The sequence below is a fragment of the Cervus canadensis genome, chromosome 8 (genome assembly GCF_019320065.1).
Source record: "Cervus canadensis isolate Bull #8, Minnesota chromosome 8, ASM1932006v1, whole genome shotgun sequence".
Classification (NCBI taxonomy): Eukaryota; Metazoa; Chordata; class Mammalia; order Artiodactyla; family Cervidae; genus Cervus; species Cervus canadensis.
The window spans coordinates 78,867,619-78,888,601 of NC_057393.1; the positions used below are offsets into that span (position 1 = coordinate 78,867,619).

The 20,983-nt window shown below is 40.2% G+C and overlaps 1 protein-coding gene across 4 annotated transcripts in view; it reads right to left on the bottom strand.

The window, feature by feature from the left end:
* The window catches only part of BICC1 (BicC family RNA binding protein 1), a 358,569-nt gene that overhangs the window by 64,448 nt on the left and 273,138 nt on the right, over positions 1-20,983 (bottom strand). For all 4 annotated transcript variants that reach the window (XM_043476923.1, XM_043476921.1, XM_043476919.1 and 1 more), the window contains exon 4: positions 2,068-2,147. In XM_043476923.1, coding sequence (XP_043332858.1) covers positions 2,068-2,147 — 80 coding nt within the window. The remainder of the gene's footprint in view (positions 1-2,067; positions 2,148-20,983) is intronic.

The window sequence follows — 20,983 nt, forward strand, 5'->3', positions numbered from 1 at the left end:
GGGACCTAATGAAACTTGAAAGCTTTTGCACAACAAAGAAAACTATATGCAAGGTGAAAAGACAGCCTTGAGAATGGGAGAAAATAATAGCAAACAAAGCAAGAAACAAAGGATTAATCTCAAAAATATATAAGTAACTCCTGCAGATCAATTCCAGAAAAATAAATGACTCAATCAAAAGAATGGGCCAAAGATCTAAACAGATATTTCTCCAAAGAAGACATACAGATGGCTAATAAACACATGAAAAGATGCTCAACATCACTCATTATCAGAGAAATGCAAATCAAAACCACAATGAGGTACCATTACACGCCAGTCAGAGTGGCTGCTATCCAAAAGTCTACAAGCAATAAATACTGGAGAGGGTGTGGAGAAAAGGGAACCCTCTTACACTGTTGGTGGGAACTCAAACTAGTACAGTCGTTATGGAGAACAGTGTGGAGATTCCTTAAAAAAACTGGAAACAGAACTGCCATCCCACTCCTGGGCATACACACATACACATACATACAGCATACAGCAATCCCACTCCTGGGCATACACACTGAGGAAATCAGAACTGAAAGAGACATGTGTACCCCAATGTTCATCACAGCACAGTTTATAATAGCCAGGACATGGAAGCAACCTAGATGCCCATCAGCAGACGAATGGATAAGAAAGCTGTGGTACATATACACAATGGAATATTACTCAGCCATTAAAAAGAATACATTTGAATCAGTTCTAATGAGTGGATGAAACTGGAGCCCTTTATACAGAGTGAAGTAAGCCAGAAAGATAAACACCAATACAGTATACTAATGCATATATATGGAATTTAGAAAGATGGTAGCCATAACCCTACATGCAAGACAGAAAAAGAGGCACAGATGTACAGAACAGACTTTTGGACTCTATGGGAGAAGGCGAGGGTGGGATGATGTGAGAGAACAGCATCGAAACATGTATATTATCAAGTGTGAAACAGATCACCAGCCCAGGTTGGATGCATGAGACAAGTGCTCAGGGCTGGTGCACTGGGATGACCCAGAGGGATGGGAATGGGAGGGCGGTGGGACGGGGCTTCAGGGTGGGGAACACATGTAAATCCATGGCTGATTCATGTCAATGTATGGCAAAAACCACTACAATACTGTAAAGTAATTAGCCTCCAACTAATAAAAAAATGAAAAAGAAAAAATGAAAAAAGATAACCTTTTTGGATATTGCAAAATTTTTAATAATTATAGGATGAATAATTATTTTCTTAAAAAATTACAACAGCAAGAAAAAGGAACAAAAAATAGGGAGGAAGAGATTAGAAATAATTTCAATGAAATACTAGATGGCAAAAATAGTGGTTAAGGACCAGACAGACTGGATTTAAACCCCACCTCCCCACTCATCAGCTATTATATCCTGTGTAAGTTCCCTAATATCTCTTTCCTGAGTTTGTTATGAGGACTGAACAAATTAATATTTGTAAATGATGTAGCTAAGTGCCTGGCATAGAGCAAGTGATTTAGAAGTGTTTATTAAAACAAATTCACAGAAACAAGTATATATTTTTAAATATTTTCATTTCTCTATTGTCTCTCTCTACAGGTACTTGTAGAGAGAGAGAACATACCAGACACATTGTCAGATTTCATGCCATCACACACACAGTGCTATACAGAACACAATTTTGGTTTTCCACTGATATTATAAAAGCAAATTTTGCAAATTCTTGCAATCTTTATTACTTGCTCTATATTAATCAAGATCAGTGTCTATTTCTGAAGATGGCATATACACACATATGCACTTATACATAAACACATATACACATATACATATTATGTATTTAAGTGTGAGAGAGAGAGAGAGAGAGAGAAAGTATTATTCAATTACCCAACCTGAGAGAACCTATGCAAATCTGAAAGAGACCTTTACATCCATTGTAGAATCACGCGCTTATTTTAAAACCTGCCATTACTTTCTCCTGGTTTTTCTTCTCCAAATGTTTCTTTCATAACAGCATGAAGTAGCCCTTTGCAGAGACAAGGTTCTGACATCTGAGTGTCTTTAACATTCACTTACTTTTGTGTCTAAGACAGACATGATCATTTCCTTGGCTTCCTTAACATCTTCTTTCTTTCCAGAAACCTTAATATGGGGATCTGTAAGAAATCAAGAAAAAAGAGCTCATGTGAAACCCCTAAGCTCTGTTTTAAAACTTATGTTACAATATAAGAAAAAACGATTCCATGATACATTCAATATTTGATTCATGCTAGATGTGTTGTCACTGTAATAAAAACAGAAATATGTAAAATACTCAAACTGTGCATTTATCTATGCTTTTTTTCCTTCTGAACACTAGCTAACCTATTTAACTTTAAATTTAATTGCAAAATAAGTATATCATATAATTATTTTTTAAACAAGTGAGGAGTCTATATATTCAATTTATTACTTCATCTCTTGGTACATTCCAGGCCCTGTTCTAAAGGCTTGAAATGCACTGAATCATTCAATCTACACCATGGTTTGCTTTTTTCTTTGTTAACTACCAGTATTATAAAGCAATTTCTTTATATAGTGAATATACTGCCTATTTTAAATTTCAGTGGTGACATCTCTAGAAATAAAGCATTTTTCAATTAAAAAAAATCCCACAATGAAGTACCACTTCACAGTACAATAGTTAAAATGAAACAGACAATAATAAGTGTTGTACACCACAATTTTGTGAGGTTGTCTGCAAAGGAAACTAAGGCACAGAGCAGTTTAGCAACTTGACCCAGAAAACCATTCAGGGGATGTTTATTACAATCCAGTGTCTTCCAACTCTGGATCCATACTTTAAATAATGTGACCATTTAGGAGATATTCTTATCGGCCAAAGTTGACAGGAAGAAAACAATCTTCATTCAGGAATATTTAATATTTGTTCAGAATTAGTACTAAGTAAGTGACTAAGTATACACTATGTCTGCAGGAAACCACTCATTCATTCGGTAAAGATTTTCTGAACCTCTACTATGCTTCTCCAGCAGTCTCACATTTTCAATGTAGGGGGTGCTGGTTCGATCCCTGGTGGTGGAACTAATATCCTATATGCCACGATCAAAAAAAGAAAGCCATCTGTCCACATGGACCTTATAGACTTGTGCAGGGAGGTAAAAATCAGTCAAATAAATAAATAATCTAGTATATTAGATGTAAAGAGCCTCTTGATGAAAGTGAAAGAAAAGAGTGAAAAGGCTGGCTTTTCTCAACATTCAGAAAATTAATATCATGGTATCTGATACCACCACTTTATGGCAAATAGGTGGAGAAAAAATGAAAACAGTGACAGACCTTATTATCTTGGTCTCTAAAATCACTGTGGATGGTGACTGCAGCCATGATATTCAAAGACACTTGGTCCTTGGAGGAAAAGCTATGACAAACCTACACAGCATATTAAAAAGCATATTAAAAAGTTGCACTCCACCTTCTTTATGACCCAAATCTCACATTTGTAATGACTACTGGAAATGTCATAGTTTTGATTAGATGGCCCTTTGTTGCCAGAGTGATGACTCTTTATTAATATGCTTCGACCACTTCTCCTTCTGCCTTCAATCTTTCTCAGCATCAGGATCTTTTCGAATGAGTCAGTTCTTCATATCAGGTGGCCAAATTATTGGGGTTTCAGCTTCAGCATCAATCCTTCCAATGAATATCGAGGATTGATTTCCTTGAGGATGGACTGGTTGGATCTCCTTGCAGTCCAAGGGACTCTCAAGAGTCTTCTCCAACACCACAGTTCAAAAGCATCAATTCTTCAGCACTCAGCTTTCATTATAGTCCAACTCTCATATCCATACATGACTAATGGAAAAACCATAGCTTTGATTAGATGGACCTTTGTCGGCAAAGTACTGTTTCTCCTTTTTAATATGCTGTCTAGGTTTGTCACAGCTTTCCTTACAAAGAGCAAGCATGATTTAACTTCATGGTTGCAGTCAGCATCTGCAGTGATTTTCAAGTCCAAGAAACTAAAGTCTGTCACTGTTTCCATTGTTTCCCCATCTATTTACCATGAAGTGATAGGACCGGATGACATGATCTTAGTTTTCTGAATGTGAGTTTTAAGTCAGATTTTTCACTCTCCTCTTTCACTTTCTTCAAGAGGCTCTTTAGTTCCTCTTCACTTTCTGCCATAAGGGTGGTGTCATCTGCATATCTGAGGTCACTGATATTTCTCCCGGAAATCTTGATTCCAGCTTGTGTTTCATCCAGCCCAGCATTTCTCATGATGTACTCTGCATATAAGTTAAATAAGCAGGGTGACAGTATACAGTCTTGATGTACTCCTTTCCTGATTTGGAACCAGTCTGTTGTTCCATGTCCAGTTCTAACTGCTGCTCCTTGACCTGCATACAGATTTCTCCAGAGGCAAGTCAGGTGGTCTGGTATTCTCATCTATTTAGGATGGGAATTTTCCACAGTTTGTTGTGATCTACACAGTCAAAGGCTTTGGCATAATCAATAAAGCAAAAGTAGATGTTTTTATGGAATTCTCTTGCTTTTCTATGATTCAACAGATGTTGGCAATTTGATCTCTGGTTCCTCTGGCATTTCTAATTCCACCTTGAACATATGGAAGTTCATGGTTCACATACTGCTGAAGCCCGACTTGGAAAATTTGCAGCATTACTTTGCTAGCATGGGAGACGAGTGCAATTGTGTGGTAGTTTGAACATTCTTTGGCATTGCCTTTCTTTGGGATTGGAATGAAAACTGACATTTTCCAGTCCTGTGGCCACTGCTGAGTTTTCCAAATTTACTAACATATTGAATGCAGTACTTTCACAGCATCATCTTTCAGGATTTGAAATAGCTCTACTGGAATTCCATCATCTCCACTAGCTTTCTTTGTAGTGATGCTTCCTAAGGCCCACTTGACTTCACATTCCAGGATGTCTGGCTCTAGGTGAGTGTGAGTGGTCATACCCTCATGATCATCTGGGTCGTGAAGATCTTTTTTATACAGTTCTTCTGTGTTTTCTTGCCACCTCTTCTTAATATCATCTGCTTCTGTTAGGTCCATACCATTTCTGTCCTTTACTGTGCCCATCTTTGCATGAAATGTTTGTTCCCTTGATATCTCTAATTTTCTTGAAGAGATCTCTAATCTTTCCCATTCTGTTGTTTTCTTCTATTTCTTTGCATTGATCACTGAGGAAGGCTTTCTTAGCTCTCCTTGCTATTCTTTGGAACTCTGCATTCAGATGGGTATAATCTTTCCTTTTCTCCTTTGCCTTTCACTTCTCTTCTTTACTCAGTTATTTGTAAGGCCTCCTCAGACAACCATTTTGCCTTTTTGCATTTCTTTTTCTTGGGGATGGTCTTCATCACTGCCTCCTGTACAATGTCACAAACCTCAGTCCATAGTTCTTTAGGCACTCTGTCTATCAGATCTAATTCCTTGAATCTATTTGTTCTTCCACTGTATAATCATAACGGATTTGATTTAGGTCATACTTGAATGGGCTAGTGGTTTTCCCTACTTTGTTCAATTTAAGTCTGAATTTGGCAATAAGGAGTTCATGATCTGAGCACAGTCAGCTCCTGGTCTTGTTTCTGCTGGCAGGAAAGAGTTTCTCCATCTTTGGCTGCAAAGAATATAATCAATCTGATTTCGGTGTTGACCATCTGGTGATGTCCATGTGTACAGTCTTCTTTTGTGTTGTTGGAAGAGGATGTTTGCTATGGCCAGTGTGTTCTCTTGGCAAAACTCTGTTAGCCTTTGCCCCGCTTCCTTCTGTACTCCAAGGCCAAATTTGCCTGTTGCTCCAGGTATCTCTTTACTTTTTACTCTTGCATTCCAGTCCAATATGATGATATGGACATCTTTTTTGTGTGTTAGCTCTAGAAGGTCATGTAGGTCTTCACAGAAGCATTCACCTTCAGCTTCTTCAGCATTACTGGTCACGGCATAGACTTGGATTACTGTGATATTGAATGGCTTGCCTTGGAAACAAACAAAGTTCACTCTGTCATTTTTGAGACTGCACCCAAGTACTGCATTTCGTACACTTTTGTTGACTATGAGGGCTACTCCATCTCTTCTAAGGGATTCTTGCCCACAGTAAGTAGATTTAATGGTCATCTGAATTAAATTCACCCATTCCAGTCCATTTTAGTTCACTGATTCCTGAAATATCAATGTTCACTCTTTACATTTCCTGTTTGACCACTTCTAATTTACCTTGATTCATGGACCTAACATTCCAGGTTCCTGTGCAATATTGCTCTTTACAGCATCAGACTTTACTGCCATCACCAGTTACATCCACAACCAGGTGGTGTTTTCACTTTGGCTCCATCTCTTTATTCTTTCTGGAGTTATTTCTCCACTGATCTCCAGTAGCATATTGGGCACCTACCGACCTGGGGAGTTCATCTTTCAGTGTCCTATCTTTTTGCCTTTTTCTACTGTTCATGGGGTTCTCAAGGCAAGAATACTGATGTGGTTTGTCATTCCCTTCTCCAGTGGACCACGTTTTATCAGAACTCTCCACTGTTACCCATCCGTCTTCAGTGACCCTACATGGCATGGCTCATAGTTTCACTGAGTTTCAGATTCATAAGGTGTGACTGAAAGAGAAGGAGATAGAGAACAGAAGGATGGAAAGGAGGAGGAAACCATCTTCTAAAGCTCCCCACCCTCAAGACCAGGATGAAGCAATCCTAATCAGCAAGAGTACACAGGGAGCTTCAGAGCCTAGGAATGAATCTGGCCTCCCGGGGAGACCTCCCAGCAGCTGGCTTCAATCTGATCAGTGCCCACACTCCAGCCCCTTTCTCTCCCCAGACTGTGCCTCCTACAGCACCTCTCCTCAGCCTGTTCTCTAATCCCCCCCTCTGACAGATGCCCTGTCAAAGGGATGTTGTGAAGATTAAAGACCTCAGTGTTGGTTAAAACTTTCTAAAATGTGCAAGTATCAGGTTCTGACAAAATGTGGTCCGCTAGAGAAGGGAATGGCGAACCATTTCAGTATTCCTGCCTTGAGAACTCCATGAACAGTAGGAAAAGGCAAAAACATAGGACACTGAAAGATGAACTCCCCAAGTTGGTAGGTGCCCAATATGCTACTGGAGATCAGTGGAAAAATATTTCCAGAAAGAATGAAGAGATGGATCCAAAGCAAAAACAACACCCAGTTGTGGATGTGACTGGTGATTGAAGCAAGGTCCAATGCTGCAAAGAGTAATACTGCATAGGAACCTGGACTGTTAGGTCCATGAATCAAGGCAAATTGGAAGTGATCAAAAAGGAGATGCCAAGAGTGAACATCGACATTTTAGGAATCAGCGAACTAAAATGGACTGGAATGAGTGGATTTAATTCAGATGACCATTAAATCTACTACTGTGGGAAAGAATCCCTTAGAAGAAATGGAGTAGCCCTCATAGTCAAAAACACAGTCCGATATGCAGTACATAGATGCAGTCTCAAAAACAATAGAATGACTTCTGTTCCTCTCTAAGGCAAGCCATTCAATATCACAGTAATCCAAGTCTATGCCCTGACCAGTAATGCTGAAGAAGCTGAAGTTGAACTATTCTATGAAGACCTACAAGACCTTCTAGAATTAACACCCAAAAAAGATGTCATTTTCATTAGACGGGACTGGAATGCAAAAGTAGGAAGTCAAGAAACACCTGGAGTAACAGGCAAATTTGGCCTTGGAGTACAGAAGGAAGTAGGGCAAAGGCTAATGGAGTTCTGCCAAGACAATACACTGGTCATAGCAAACACCCTCTTCCAACAACACAAAAGAAGACTCTACACGTGGATATCACCAGATGGTCAACACCGAAATCAGACTGATATATTCTTTGCAACCAAAGATGGAGAAGCTCTATACAGTCAGCAAAAACAAGACCAGGAGCTGACTGTGGCTCAGATCATGAACTCCTTATTGCCAAATTCAGACTTAAATTGAACAAAGTAGGGAAAACCACTAGACCATTCAGGTATGACCTAAATCAAATCCCTAACAATTATATAGTGGGAGAAATAGATTTAAGGGACTAGATCTGATAGACAGTGCCTGATGAACTATGGATGGAGGTTCATGACACTGTACAGGAGACAGGGATCAAGACCATCCCCAAGAAAAATAAATGCAAAAAAGCAAAATGGCTGTCAGAGGAGGCCTTACAAATAGCTAAGAAAAGAAGAGAAGCCAAAGGAAAAGGAGAAAAGGAAAGATATATCCATCTGAATGCAGAGTTCCAAAGAACAGCAAGGAGAGCTAAGAAAGCCTTCCTCAGTGATCAATGCAAAGAAATAGACGAAAGAAACAGAATGGGAAAGACTAGAGATCTCTTCAAGAAAATTAGAGATACCAACCATGAACAAACATTTCATGCAAAGATGGGCACAGTAAAGGACAGAAATGGTATGGACCTAACAGGAGCAGAAGATATTAAGAAGAAGTGGCAAGAAAACACAGAAGAACTGTATAAAAAAGATCTTCACGACCAGGTAATCATGATAGTGTGATATCTCACCTAGAGCCAGACATCCTGGAATGTGAAGTCAAGTGGGCCTTAGGAAGCATCACTACGAACAAAGCTGGTAGAGGTGATGGAATTCCAGTAGAGCTATTTCAAATCTTAAAAGATGATGCTGTGAAAGTGCTACACTCAATATGCCAGCAAATTTGGAAAACTCAGCAGTGGCCACAGGACTGAAAAAGGTCAGTTTTCATTTTGATCCCAAAGAAAGGCAATGCCAAAGAATGCAAACTACCACACAATTGCACTCATCTCACATGCTAGCCAAGTAATATTCAAAATTCTCCAAGCCAGGCTTCAACAATACATGAACCATGAATTTCCAGATGTTCAAGCTGGTTTTAGAAAAGGCAGAGGAACCAGAGAACAAATTGCCAACATCCACTGGATCATCAAAAAAGCAAGAGAGTTCCAGAAAAACATATACTTCTGCTTTATTGACTATGTCAAAGCCTTTGACTGTGTGGATCACAATAAACTACGGAAAATTCTGAAAGAGATGGGCATACCAGACCACCTGACCTGCCTCTTGAGAAACCTGTATGCAGATCAGGAAGCAACAGTTAGAACTGGACATGGAACAACAGATTGGTTCCAAATAGGAAAAGGAGTATGTCAAGGCTGTATATTGTCACCCTGCTTATTTAACTTATCAGAAAACATCATGCGAAATGCTGGGCTGGAGGGAAGCACGAGCTGGAATCAAGATTGCCAGGAGAAATATCAGTAACCTCAGATATGCAGATGACACCACCCTTATGGCAGAAAGTGAAGCAGAACTAAAGAGCCTCATGATAAAAGTGAAAGAGGAGAGTGAAAAAGTTGGCTTAAAGCTCAATATTCAGAAAACTAAGATCATGGCATCTGGTCCCATCACTTCATGGCAAATAGATGGAGAAACAGTGGCAGATTTTATTTTGGGGGGGCTCCAAAATCACTGCGGATGGTGACTGCAGCCATGAAATTAAAAGACGCTTACTCCTCAGAAGGAAAGTTATGACCAACCTAGACAGCATGTTAAAAAGCAGAGGCATTACTTTGCAAAACAAAGGTCCGTCTAGTCAAGGCCACGGTTTTTCCAGTGGTCATGTATGGATGTGAGAGTTGGACTATAAAGAAAGCTGAGTGCCGAAGAATTGATGCTTTTTTGAACTGTGGTGTTGGAGAAGACTCTTGAGAGTACTTTGGTCTGCAAGGAGATCCAACTAGTCCTGAATGTTCTTTGGCAGGACTGATATTGAAGCTGAAGCTCCAATACTTTGGCCACCCGGTGTGAAGAGCTGACTCATTTGAAAACAGCCTAATGCTGGGAAAGATTGAAGGCAGGAGGAGAAGGGGACGAAAGAGGATGAGATTTTTAGATGGCATCACCAACTCAATAGACATGAGTTTGAGTAAATTCCAGGTGTTGGTGATGGACAGGGAAACCTGGCGTGCTGCAGTCCATGGGGTCGCAAAGAGTCAGACACAACTGAGCAACTGAAGTATCAGGTTTTTAAGGGGAGGGGCTAAAAAAAAAAAAGTAGGGCAAAATGGCTGTCGCACCCCTGCAAGCTGGGAGAGCTTCCACACACAATGTTCTGTCTGCTTGCTCCTGCTTGCGTCCATTCATGCTTCCATCCTAATAGAGACCATCTTGTCTGTGTAAGACTCTCGCCAACTTCAACACACTTACGTAAACAAAGTGAAAGTGTTAGTTGCTAAATCATGTCTGACTCTTTGCGACCCCATGGACTGTAGCCTGCCAGACTCCTCTGTCCTTGGGATTCCTTAGGCAATAATACTGGAGTTAATTGTCATTTCCATTCTCTTAACTATTCGTATTATACCCATTAAGACTCCTAGAGGCAATATTTACACAGAGCTGTCTAAATTCAAAATTTTGGTTTCAACTATCTTGCACTTTGGTAGTTTGGTAGGCAGACACTCGGTCATTAGTGTCCCCTAGAAGTGCTTACTGCTACAGTGGAGATTGGAGCCTGGTGTGTCTCAAACAATTCTGCTCATCAGAATCACTTTCTAAAACACAGGTTCCAGGTCTCTAGGACCCAGCAGTCAGCATTTTGTTGTTTTCCCAAGTGATTCCTTAATCGAACATAGGACACAGCAGATCAAGCCACATAAGACATGCAACTGTAGCCTCTTATGTATCAGCCAAGTATATGGAACATAAAATGCTTCCATAGGGGAAAAAGTGTATTTTCTTACAAAACAAATTAACAGCATGTATTGAGTGCTATGAGAATCTGAAAACCTATTACATTAAAGGTTGCATAATCACATTAAAATTCCTATGCATCTGTTTAGGGACAGGAAACCTCAGATCCAATTTAAGAAGGAATTTGATTTTCCACCATCTCTGCATCAACAGAACAATAAACAAAAAGCAAAAAAGACTCATTTTAAAATGCAAATGTATTTCAAAGTGAAAGAGCACCATCTAGTGGCAAGAAATATAAATTATCAATGAACACAACAAAGACAGTACAATCACTAGTAGCATGGAACTGTCTCCAGGGCTCAAAGCAGCTCTCATTTCGAATATGGTTCTTTAAAAAAAAAAAAATCAAGTCTCTGAAGTACAAAGGAAAAGATAACAAAATTCTGGTTTAGACTGCTAAAGCAGCCATAGTATCAAACTTCCCCTCTTCGCTCTTGCTTAAAGGCATCTAACAAGACATGAGCTCTTCTTCCAGGTTGAACTTAATGCTCTCATCTCAAAGCCTGAAATATTACTCCTGCTTTCAATGAGTGTTACAGTTACCATTAGAGCTTGGTCCATGTACCACCATAAAGGACTATGGTGTCACTCAGACCCGTTCTTGAAATACTTAATGGAGAGATGAAAAATCAAAGTACGAACTGTATTAATAAACATAAAAACAAGGAAAAGGACTCTTGGAGGATGGTGGAAAAATAGGAAATAAGTATGTAGACTCCTCTTCCCCAGCACTAATGGCTTTGCAGGACCACTCTCATTCAGGCATGAACGTTTGAAGACATTACTCTAAAAATAATACTGATTGTTGTTGAATCGACCCTCAAGCTCTCTGGATAGAGGGATTGTTTTAACGGATTTTGTCACTTCCACAGCTGGATCATCAAAAAAGCAAGAGAGTCCCAGAAAAACATCTATTTCTGCTTTATTGACTATGTCAAAGCCTTTGACTGTGTGGATCACAATAAACTGTGGAAAATTCTGAAAGAGATGGGAATACCAGACCCCCTGACCTGCCTCTTGAGAAATCTGTATGCAGGTCAGGAAGCAACAGTTAGAACTGGACATGGAACAACAGACTGGTTCCAAATAGGAAAAGCAGTATGTCAGGGCTGTATATTGTCATCCTGCTTATATAACTTATATGCAAAGTACATTATGAGAAATGCTGTGCAGGAAGAAGCACAAGCTGGAATCAAGATTGCCAGGAGAAATATCAGTAACCTCAGATATGCAGATGACACCACCCTTATGGCAGAAAATGAAGCAGAACTAAACAGCCTCTTGATAAAAGTGAAAGAGGAGAGTGAAAAAGTTGGCTTAAAGCTCAACATTCAGAAAACTAAGATCATGGCATCTGGTCCCATCACATCATGGCAAATAGATGGGGAAACAGTGGAAACAGCGGCTGACTTTATTTTGGGGGGCTCCAAAATCACTGCAGATGGTGACTGCAGCCATGAAATTAAAAGACGCTTACTCCTCAGAAGGAAAGTTATGACCAACCTAGACAGCATATTAAAAAGCAGAGACATTACTTTGCCCACAAATGTCCATCTAGTCAAGGCTACGGTTTTTCCAGTGGTCATGTATGGATGTGAGAGTTGGACTATAAAGAAAGCTGAGTGCCGAAGAATTGATGCTTTTTTGAACTGTGGTGTTGGAGAAGACTCTTGAGAGTCCCTTGAACTGCAAGGAGATCTAACCAGTCCATCCTGAAGCAGATCAGTCCTGGGTGTTCATTGGAAGGACTGATGCTGAAGCTGAAACTCCAATACTTTGGCCACCTGATGTGAAGAACTGACTCATTTGAAAAGACCCTGATGCTGGGGAAGACTGAGGGCAGCAGGAGAAGGGCACAACAGAGGATAAGATGGTTGGATGGTATCACTGACTCAATGGACATGAATTTGGGTGGGTTCCAGGAGTTGGTGATGGACAGGGAGGCCTGGCGTGCTGCGGTCCATGGGGTCACAAAGAGCCAGACACGACTGAGTGACTGAACTGAACTGAACAGTGCCAAATAAGAAGTAGATTCTCAGCAAACTGTTGTGGAATAGATTGATGGCTCCCCTATTTTGGGGAGATGGCAAAATACAGAGAGAGGAGATGTAAATCTGTGGAAAGAGTCGAAAGCTCACATCCATGGTTGACCATATGTCCTGCACTTCCCAACATAGCTTTGATTTCAAATATTCTGATCCTAGCACCTCTATAAAAGTACAGAAAACTGTCAAATATTTGTCCAGATATTTGTTTTTTAGATTCCTGCCCCATTAATCTGCTCACAGCTCTCTGGCGTCATCCTATGGAAGACAGGAAGACTTTACAGTGATCCAACCTTCCATAAGGAATATGAAGCTGTATGGACATAGGTTTGATATGAGTACACTGTATGTGTACCGTGAAAAATAGCCAAACCTCTGGGCAACACAGGCTTTTTATGACTCCATTTGGAAATTCATAAGGACTTGGTAAGACAACAAATGTTTTCATAAGAACACGCTAAGTACCATATTTTCAGAAAGATGAATATTTCAAAGAGTTTGTGTTTATTTGAGCTTAAGTTATGGTTTTAAAAAGATTATCTCTTAGAACTCTGGTGTCTCCTCGCTGGTTTCCCATCCTTGGAAATAGTGCCGATCCTGGAAACATCAGAGGATATTTTACTATCTTTTCCTTCTCCTCAAGTTTAAACCTCCTTTCTGTTTCATTCCTATCCCACAGCAAAAATCTAGAGAATATGCTCACATCAGCCATTTCACTGTATTTATTCAATATTATGCTGCAGAAAGTAAGGTGCTATTGACACATGATGAGCTGAAGCCATTGATGTTTCACCAATGATCTATTTGTAACTACTTTCCTGCTTCCACAGTTTGAGTGCTGTTGAGTGAAACTTCAATCAGAAAAATTCAAAGCAATGCTTTCATTGTCAGCATGCTCTCTTGGACAGAAAAAAAGATAGACAGAAAATCCTTCGTTTGACTAACCTCAGTCCTCCCACTCACAATACCCCCAAATAAAAACATCATATTAGAACTGCATATCTGTTTATAGGGGAATATTCCATATCATAGCCTAAAATCAGGATGGCTTTTGGTACATTTTTACAAATAAACAGGGCTTCCCAGGTGATCAGAGTGACTAAAGAATCTGCCTGCTAATGCAGGAGACACAAGAGACAGACTCAGGTTCAACCTCTGGGTCAGGAAGATCCCCTGGAGTACAAAGTGGCAACCATTCTAGTATTCTTGCCTGGAAAATCCCATGGACAGAGGAGCCAGACAGGCTACAGTCCATGGGGTTGCAAAGAGTCAGACACATCTGAGCAACTGAACACATACAAACGAACAAAATGGTCAACCTGGCCTTAAACCCATAAGGAGAGAGTACAGGGCAGAATTCACTTTCTCCTGGCTTGGAACTCTTCTCCCTTTTATTTTGTGTTCTTCCTAAAAAGTCTTAGCCTTTAAACCTGACTAACCAAGGATGTTGGCTGGGGACAGGTCTGTCAACGCTGTTAGGAGTAGGTCAGTGTTGACAGGCAGAGAATTTCAGCTTCCTCTGAAATTCCCTCCAACCACTGGGAATATATCCTCCGTTGGCGAGTAGTTCCAAGTAGTAAAGGCCAAATTTTTTATGGAAGGAAAACTTTGGTTCGAGGACAAGAATTTTGTCCAACAGCCAACATACGTCTCAGAAAAATCCCCAGGCATCTCAAGGGCACTGGTTTGACTTGGATCACATTGGGGAGATGCTAGGAAAAGCCAGCAGATGCCACAGAGCAGCTATTATGGTTTAAGGTCTTTGACCCTGCCGAGGCTACAGAGTCCCTTCATGCTGTGAGGAATAGTCATAGATTCTACTGTCATGATGCTAAGTTCTGAATCCCAATTCAGCATAAACAATCTCTGTTATCTTGAAAGGTCAGTGAATCTACTGAAATCTCCGGAGTGTACTTTCTTAAAAAAAAAAGGGTGGGGGGCGGAATTTGGTCAGATCATTTACATAATGTTTCAGAAATCTAAATTTCTTTAGTGTAAAGCAATACTATCATATTCTTAAATAAAAATAACCTGACCAAGTTTATTTTCCAATTGTTTAGGATCTCATGATAAGTGGCTCACACCAAAGATTTGTCGTTGTCATTACTGTTCAATCACTAAGTCATGTCCAACTCTGAAACCCCATGGACTGTGGTCCACCGGGGTCATCTGTCCCTTCACTCTCTCCCAGAGTTTGCTCAGATTCATGTCCATTGAGTCAGTGATGCTGTTGAACCATCTCATCCTCTGCCACCCCCGTCTCCTTTTCCCTTCGGTCACACCAGAGATACCACCATCTAAAATGTTTCCAAGAAGCAGAAGATACAGGAGGGAAACACAAGTGAGTCTGAAATTGTGTTCTGCCTCTGAATGGAAGAAGATTTGGCCCCAAACCTTGCTGACAGACCCACAAGTGGCTTCAGAGATGGCAGCTCGGGCTGGCCTTTTGTGCCGCGCACTCTGGGAATCTGGAATTGTGTGTCACAGTAGATGAAATTCAGTGCTCACCCCACTGTCATCTCCTGCAGATGGAGCTTGTAAGTATAAACCATGTGCAGTGACAAGCCCAGAGGGACTAGGGTTCCGCCTCGCACCCTACTGAGCTACGTCACTATTCACAGCTAGAAGCCATCCATGTCTGCTATTCTGATCACCTTTCCTTTAGGCTGGAAAGTCGGTTTGCTGATCAGCAAAAGTGGATTAAACTTATGGTCAACTGGCCACAGCTCATATATTTCTGTGAAACTAAAAGAGTTTCCCTGTAACTTCCTGAGAAACACTTTCCTTTTTAGCAGAAAAAAGTAAAGTGTGATATGGGTCAAATACATACCAGTATCACTTTTTTAAAGTAAAGATATAGATTTTATCCAGAGAGAAAACCTCATCCAACCTGACTGGGAATAACTTAAAAAGAATGAAACAGAGTAACAGGAAATCAATGCACTTGTAGCTTATTCTGTAGCCAGTGATACTCCAGATTCTTTCAAGGAATGCTCTTTGACAACAAGAATTCCAATAAACTGAGTTAGAATTAAAAGGGAAAGGAGTATATTTGGACGGGGGTAGAAGAGTCCAAGCTGTAAGTATTTAAGGCAAACTGTTGTTGAACTGTCCTAACAGTCGAATATTACAACTGGGATCAAGAAAAACAAATTCACTTGTAAGTATTTCCTAAACAGCTATGCTGCTTTAGGGTAAGGCATAAGCTCATGCTTATTTATCTTATTTTAAAACAAACAACAAAAAAACTGGGCTTCCCTAGTGGCTCCGTGGCAGAGAATCCACCAGCCAATGTAGGAAACACAGGTTCCACGCCTGATCCAGGAGGAGCCCATTTGCTGAGGAGCAGCTGAGCCCATGCGCCACAACTACTGAAGCCCGCGTGCCCGAGGGCCCATGCTCTGCGACAGAGAGGCCACTGCAGTGAGAAGTGCTCACGTCACAAGCAGAGAAGAAGCCTGTGCAGCAGCCAAGACCCAGCACAACCGAAAATAAAAATAAACTTCTAAAAAAAGATTAATCTCCTCACTAGTCAACTAGAAGAGAAGAGGGCTGGACACTGAGATGTGAAAAGCCAAATGTATTTTAAGTTCAAAGACCTAATTTTCACCACTGTTATCTACAATCAATTTACATACCATGATGACCCTAAATAACTTCCTATCAAAATTCCATTCAGAAGAATGAAATAATACTCAACAGAGAAACTGTATTCTTGACTTGACAGTGGCATGAATGACATAGGAAAATCAAAGACAAGAAAGTACAGCAAGTTCCTCAAGACATTTTCAGTTCAACTATTTGCCAATGACTGGAATGAGGTGTCTGCACCTCTTTGGTGATGAACACTTCAGGCAAGTTCCTGCTGAAGGCAAGGAAAGGGTGAATTCACATCCCAGGATGGAGCATATGGACTCTTTATCAGTTGGTAGGAAAGAGCTATCAGCTTGAGAAAATCCAAAGCTAGCTAGAAGATATAAAAGAGCTTTTGGGGATGAAATACCAGCATTTCTAACAAAATCAGCAATAAAAGAGTTCCAAATACACTGATAATATGCTGTGATAATTGTTCTCTTCTGATGTTTCAGCTTTAGGAGGAAATAGGCATGAGAGATGAAGGAGGTCAAGCAGGCACATATTTCTTTTCTGTTAAGATTCCTATGTGCCTTATCACAGCTATTTATTTAATCAGAAACAGTTTTAGGAACTCAGCAAAAAGCTAGAAATAATCTCAGAGAAAAACAACGAAATGCAAACAAAGTATAAAGCAAACTCGAGGCATAAGATGAGAAAATCAAAAACAGATGTACTTAAGGAGTGTGAGAACTGAGAAAAGGTTAATGACTTTATTTCATAAACCATCTTATCTTACGCAGTGTAAACTCAATTCCATGTGTAATTGCAGAGCTGCTGTTCAGGTGGGGTGGCGGGGGCGAGGAAAAATCAAATGCACAAAAGAAATGGGACATGGAGGGTGAGAAAAAGAAAGTTAAAAACACCAAGCCGAGCCTAACTCAATTAGTTTCTTGAAGCCTTTTGGCAACTGAGGCTCCACTTCAGAAATAAGAGGATTCTGAGAAGAGATGCCAGGAGAGACCTGGAATCTTCTGAATGGTTTATACTGGGTTGGCCAGAAAGTTCACTGAGGTTTTTCCGTTACCTCTTATGGAAAAACCCAAACGAACTTACTGACCAACCCAGTACATAACAATTCCACAGCAAGTATGAGCAATGCTAGGTTACTTCAAGAGAGAACGTTCTTACGTGTATGGTCGAGAGATGGACAGCACTCGTGACAGTGGGAACAAAGCCACTGTCCTGACAGAAACAATAAAGCGAGCGCTCAGGAGGAGGAAGGGCCATGATTCAACAGAAGAGAGCTGGACTGGATACCTGCCCTCTGGAGTGGAACCTGAGCCCCACGCTGATCCCAGTGGTCCATTTGAGAGAAGAGGGAGCTTTGAGGAGGAGATGGGGCTTGTGGTGGATAAAGCAGCCCCAGGAAACTGTACTGAGATAACAGCAAGTTATGCAAGAATTTCTGGGAGCCACAAGTGACTAATCTTCATTCTCTCTGCAAGGAACATGACTGTTCGCAGTATACACAGCAGGTCCCAGAGGGATAAACCCTGGTCTAAACCTTGTCATCCGTAGCCAGCACGGACTGTTCCCTTTGACAGCAGCTGAGACCATTCACACAGAGTCTTAACACAGGGCTGCTGGGTGCAGTCACAGGAAAACGACCGTGCTCTGAAGAGCTCACACACATTACAAGAGGGAAGTTCCATAAATGAAGACATGACCCTGTCACACCACACACGCAGTCTCTTTGTTTTACTTCTGGCCTACTGAGAGGAAAAATTAAAAAAAAAAAAAAAACTGTGACTTTTCAAGATATTTGAGGCACAATTAAGGGCTTACATAAGAGACAGCAAAACTCTGAGCAGATCAGTACTAAAAAAAAAAATTTACCAGCTTGAGGCCGGCATTAAAATACTCCACCATTCTCATCTTTGTTGTAAGATCTAGTGAGGAAGTTTTACAGAATGCACTGAAGAGCAGTTAATTAAGGGTCCACATGACTCTGGGGGTTAAAGACTGTTTCAATCTTGTTCATGATCTCAAGAAAGTAATTTTCACAAAAAGTGGAAGTACCTAATACTTGGTAAATGAGCCTGAAAGAAAATGATTCAGAAAAGCCTATCTACCAATCCTTTCTTCTTCCTCCCACTTTCTACAGGATAACTGAACAGCTGATTGTTAATACATTTTTTATGCAGTCACACATTCTGAAACAATAGTCATACCCCTGTCTCCAACTCAGTATCACTCTGTATATTGCTCATTTCTCTCATACTTTTTTAGTAACTGTTTTGACCAAGAGTCTTAATCTCTCAGTCCTAAGAGATTCATACCTTCTGGATGAATACATTATTTCAATGATCAAATAACTTTAAGATGACTCTCATTCTTAATAAAAGAGGCCCAACAGTTTCTAAATCAGGACTCACTGAATATTTACCCAAAGGTAATACTCCTGCTTAAATATCTTAAATAATGAAAAAGTTCAGAGTTCAGTACTTTAAAACTGGCTTGCCTTTGAGAGCAAGAATATAGGGGCTTCTCACCAAAGGTCACAGGAAATAAATATCACTGATAAAGGTGATCAACCTGTCCTATTTTTATTAATAAGAATTTTTTTTCCATTTATTTTTATTAAAATTTGTATCTATACAAAGAGCTCCTCTAGACCAAGGGGGATAAAACCACTAATTGTCACACTGCAAAAATTAGGAAAAGGCATGGATAAATAATTTAATAGAAAAACGGCCAATAAATGTATAAACACAAATAAAATTTGACCTTAATAAATAATATTTTATTTATAAAATTGGGAATAATTTTTAAAAATTATATGGCTAACAAGGAGTTAGTTAGACAAATTAATATACTCTTGATGGAAATAAAGAGTATATTATGGTATTGAGTATTTGTTAATATTTTCAAATTGCAGATTTAACAAATACTCAATACCATAACTTCATTTTAAAGATACACATATATTCAGTGGAATAAAAAGGGAAACTACCAAATTAATAGTGATTACTTCTAAGTAACAGGGTTACAGGTCATTTTTATTTCATTTTTATACTTCAAGATTTTTTGTATTTCCTATTAGTAAAAAAAACATTTATAATGTGGAAAAAAATACTCATACCTTAAAAGAAGGTTATCTGTATCAGGAAAATCTAAAATCAGCTTGCTCCCATTAGATCCTTATACTTTGAGACATTAAAATGTATTTAAGTCAGAGCTCCCTGTTTTCCAAACACAATGTTTCACAAGAATTCTCTTAAAAATTGAGACCTTTAAAAATGTTAATGATAATGACAACCATGCTTTCTCAATTAGCAAAGTCCCTTCTTTCCCCTTTACAAGCCTCTTGCCAGGCATTTTCTGAACGTCACCTCTTTTTATTGGTTGTGCCATGACCCTTAATATTTTATCAGCATACTCTGGCTCTTAACACAGACTTCCCCAGTGAAACTAGAGTGAGCCTATGATGACAGGGTAACTGAAGTTGAAATACGCAGCTGGAACAGGGTCCTAATAGTTGGCAAAGGCCATATGTTTATGCCCCCACTAACGAAACATGGAATTCTTTCAAACAATTATGGCCACATCTCTCTTTTTCTTCAGCAGTTGTTTCCAAAATAGATGGAATTTATTCCAGTCCTAGTAGCGGGAATATAGTGCTCTTTAAAAAAAAAAATTATTTATTTGGTTGGTTGGTTGGTTGTGCCAGGTCTTAGTTGCAGCAGGTGAGATCTAGCTCCCTGACCAAGGATCAAACCCAGACACCCTGGCGTTGGGAGGAAGGAGTCTTAGCCACTGGACCACCAGGGAAGTCCTTAGTGTTCTTTTTTATTATCATTTTTATTTTTAATTGGAAGATAATTGCTTTACAAGGTTGTGTTGGTTTCTGCCATACAATGACATCAATCACCCATAAGTACACTATATCCCCTCCCACTGGAACCTCCCTCCCACCCCCACCCCCACCCACCCCTCTAGGTTGTCAGAGAGGACTGGGTTGAGCTTCCTGTGTTATACAGCCTAATGCTCTTTCTTGATAGAATTCTCCCATGTCCTCCACCAAGCAAGGACATATCATTCTCAGGGCATGATGAAACCAGCCCTTAATATAAGTAAAATAATAACCTCAAAGAACAGTGTCTTCCTGACAAAGAGTTTCACTAGGACGGCCAATAACAATCTGTCTTCTCAGCAGAGAAGTCCCAGGGGTGGTAATGGAACCTGGACTGGCTCCAGGGGCTCCGCCCCAGGTCTGCCCGCTCTGTCAGTCTCTCCTCCGTCCTGCTTCACACCCAGGACACTGGACCAGCATTTCTGGCGGAAGCTGCCTGGCTCCTTGGCCAGGACTCCACTGAGCAGCCTCCTGCCATGGTCCCCATCTCCCAGGGATCCCACCCCCACACACTCTGTCCTCCCCTCGCCCCTCAGCCCCTGGGCAGGTCAGGGTTTCCAGCTACTGCCAGTTTTGGTGCCTCAGTCTATCAGTAGCCCTCTGCTTGTCCCTTCACTCTGTCTACTGTAAGTAGTGCCTTCACTGGAGTTTATTTAAATCATTTGTAGTTAATTCTGTTTT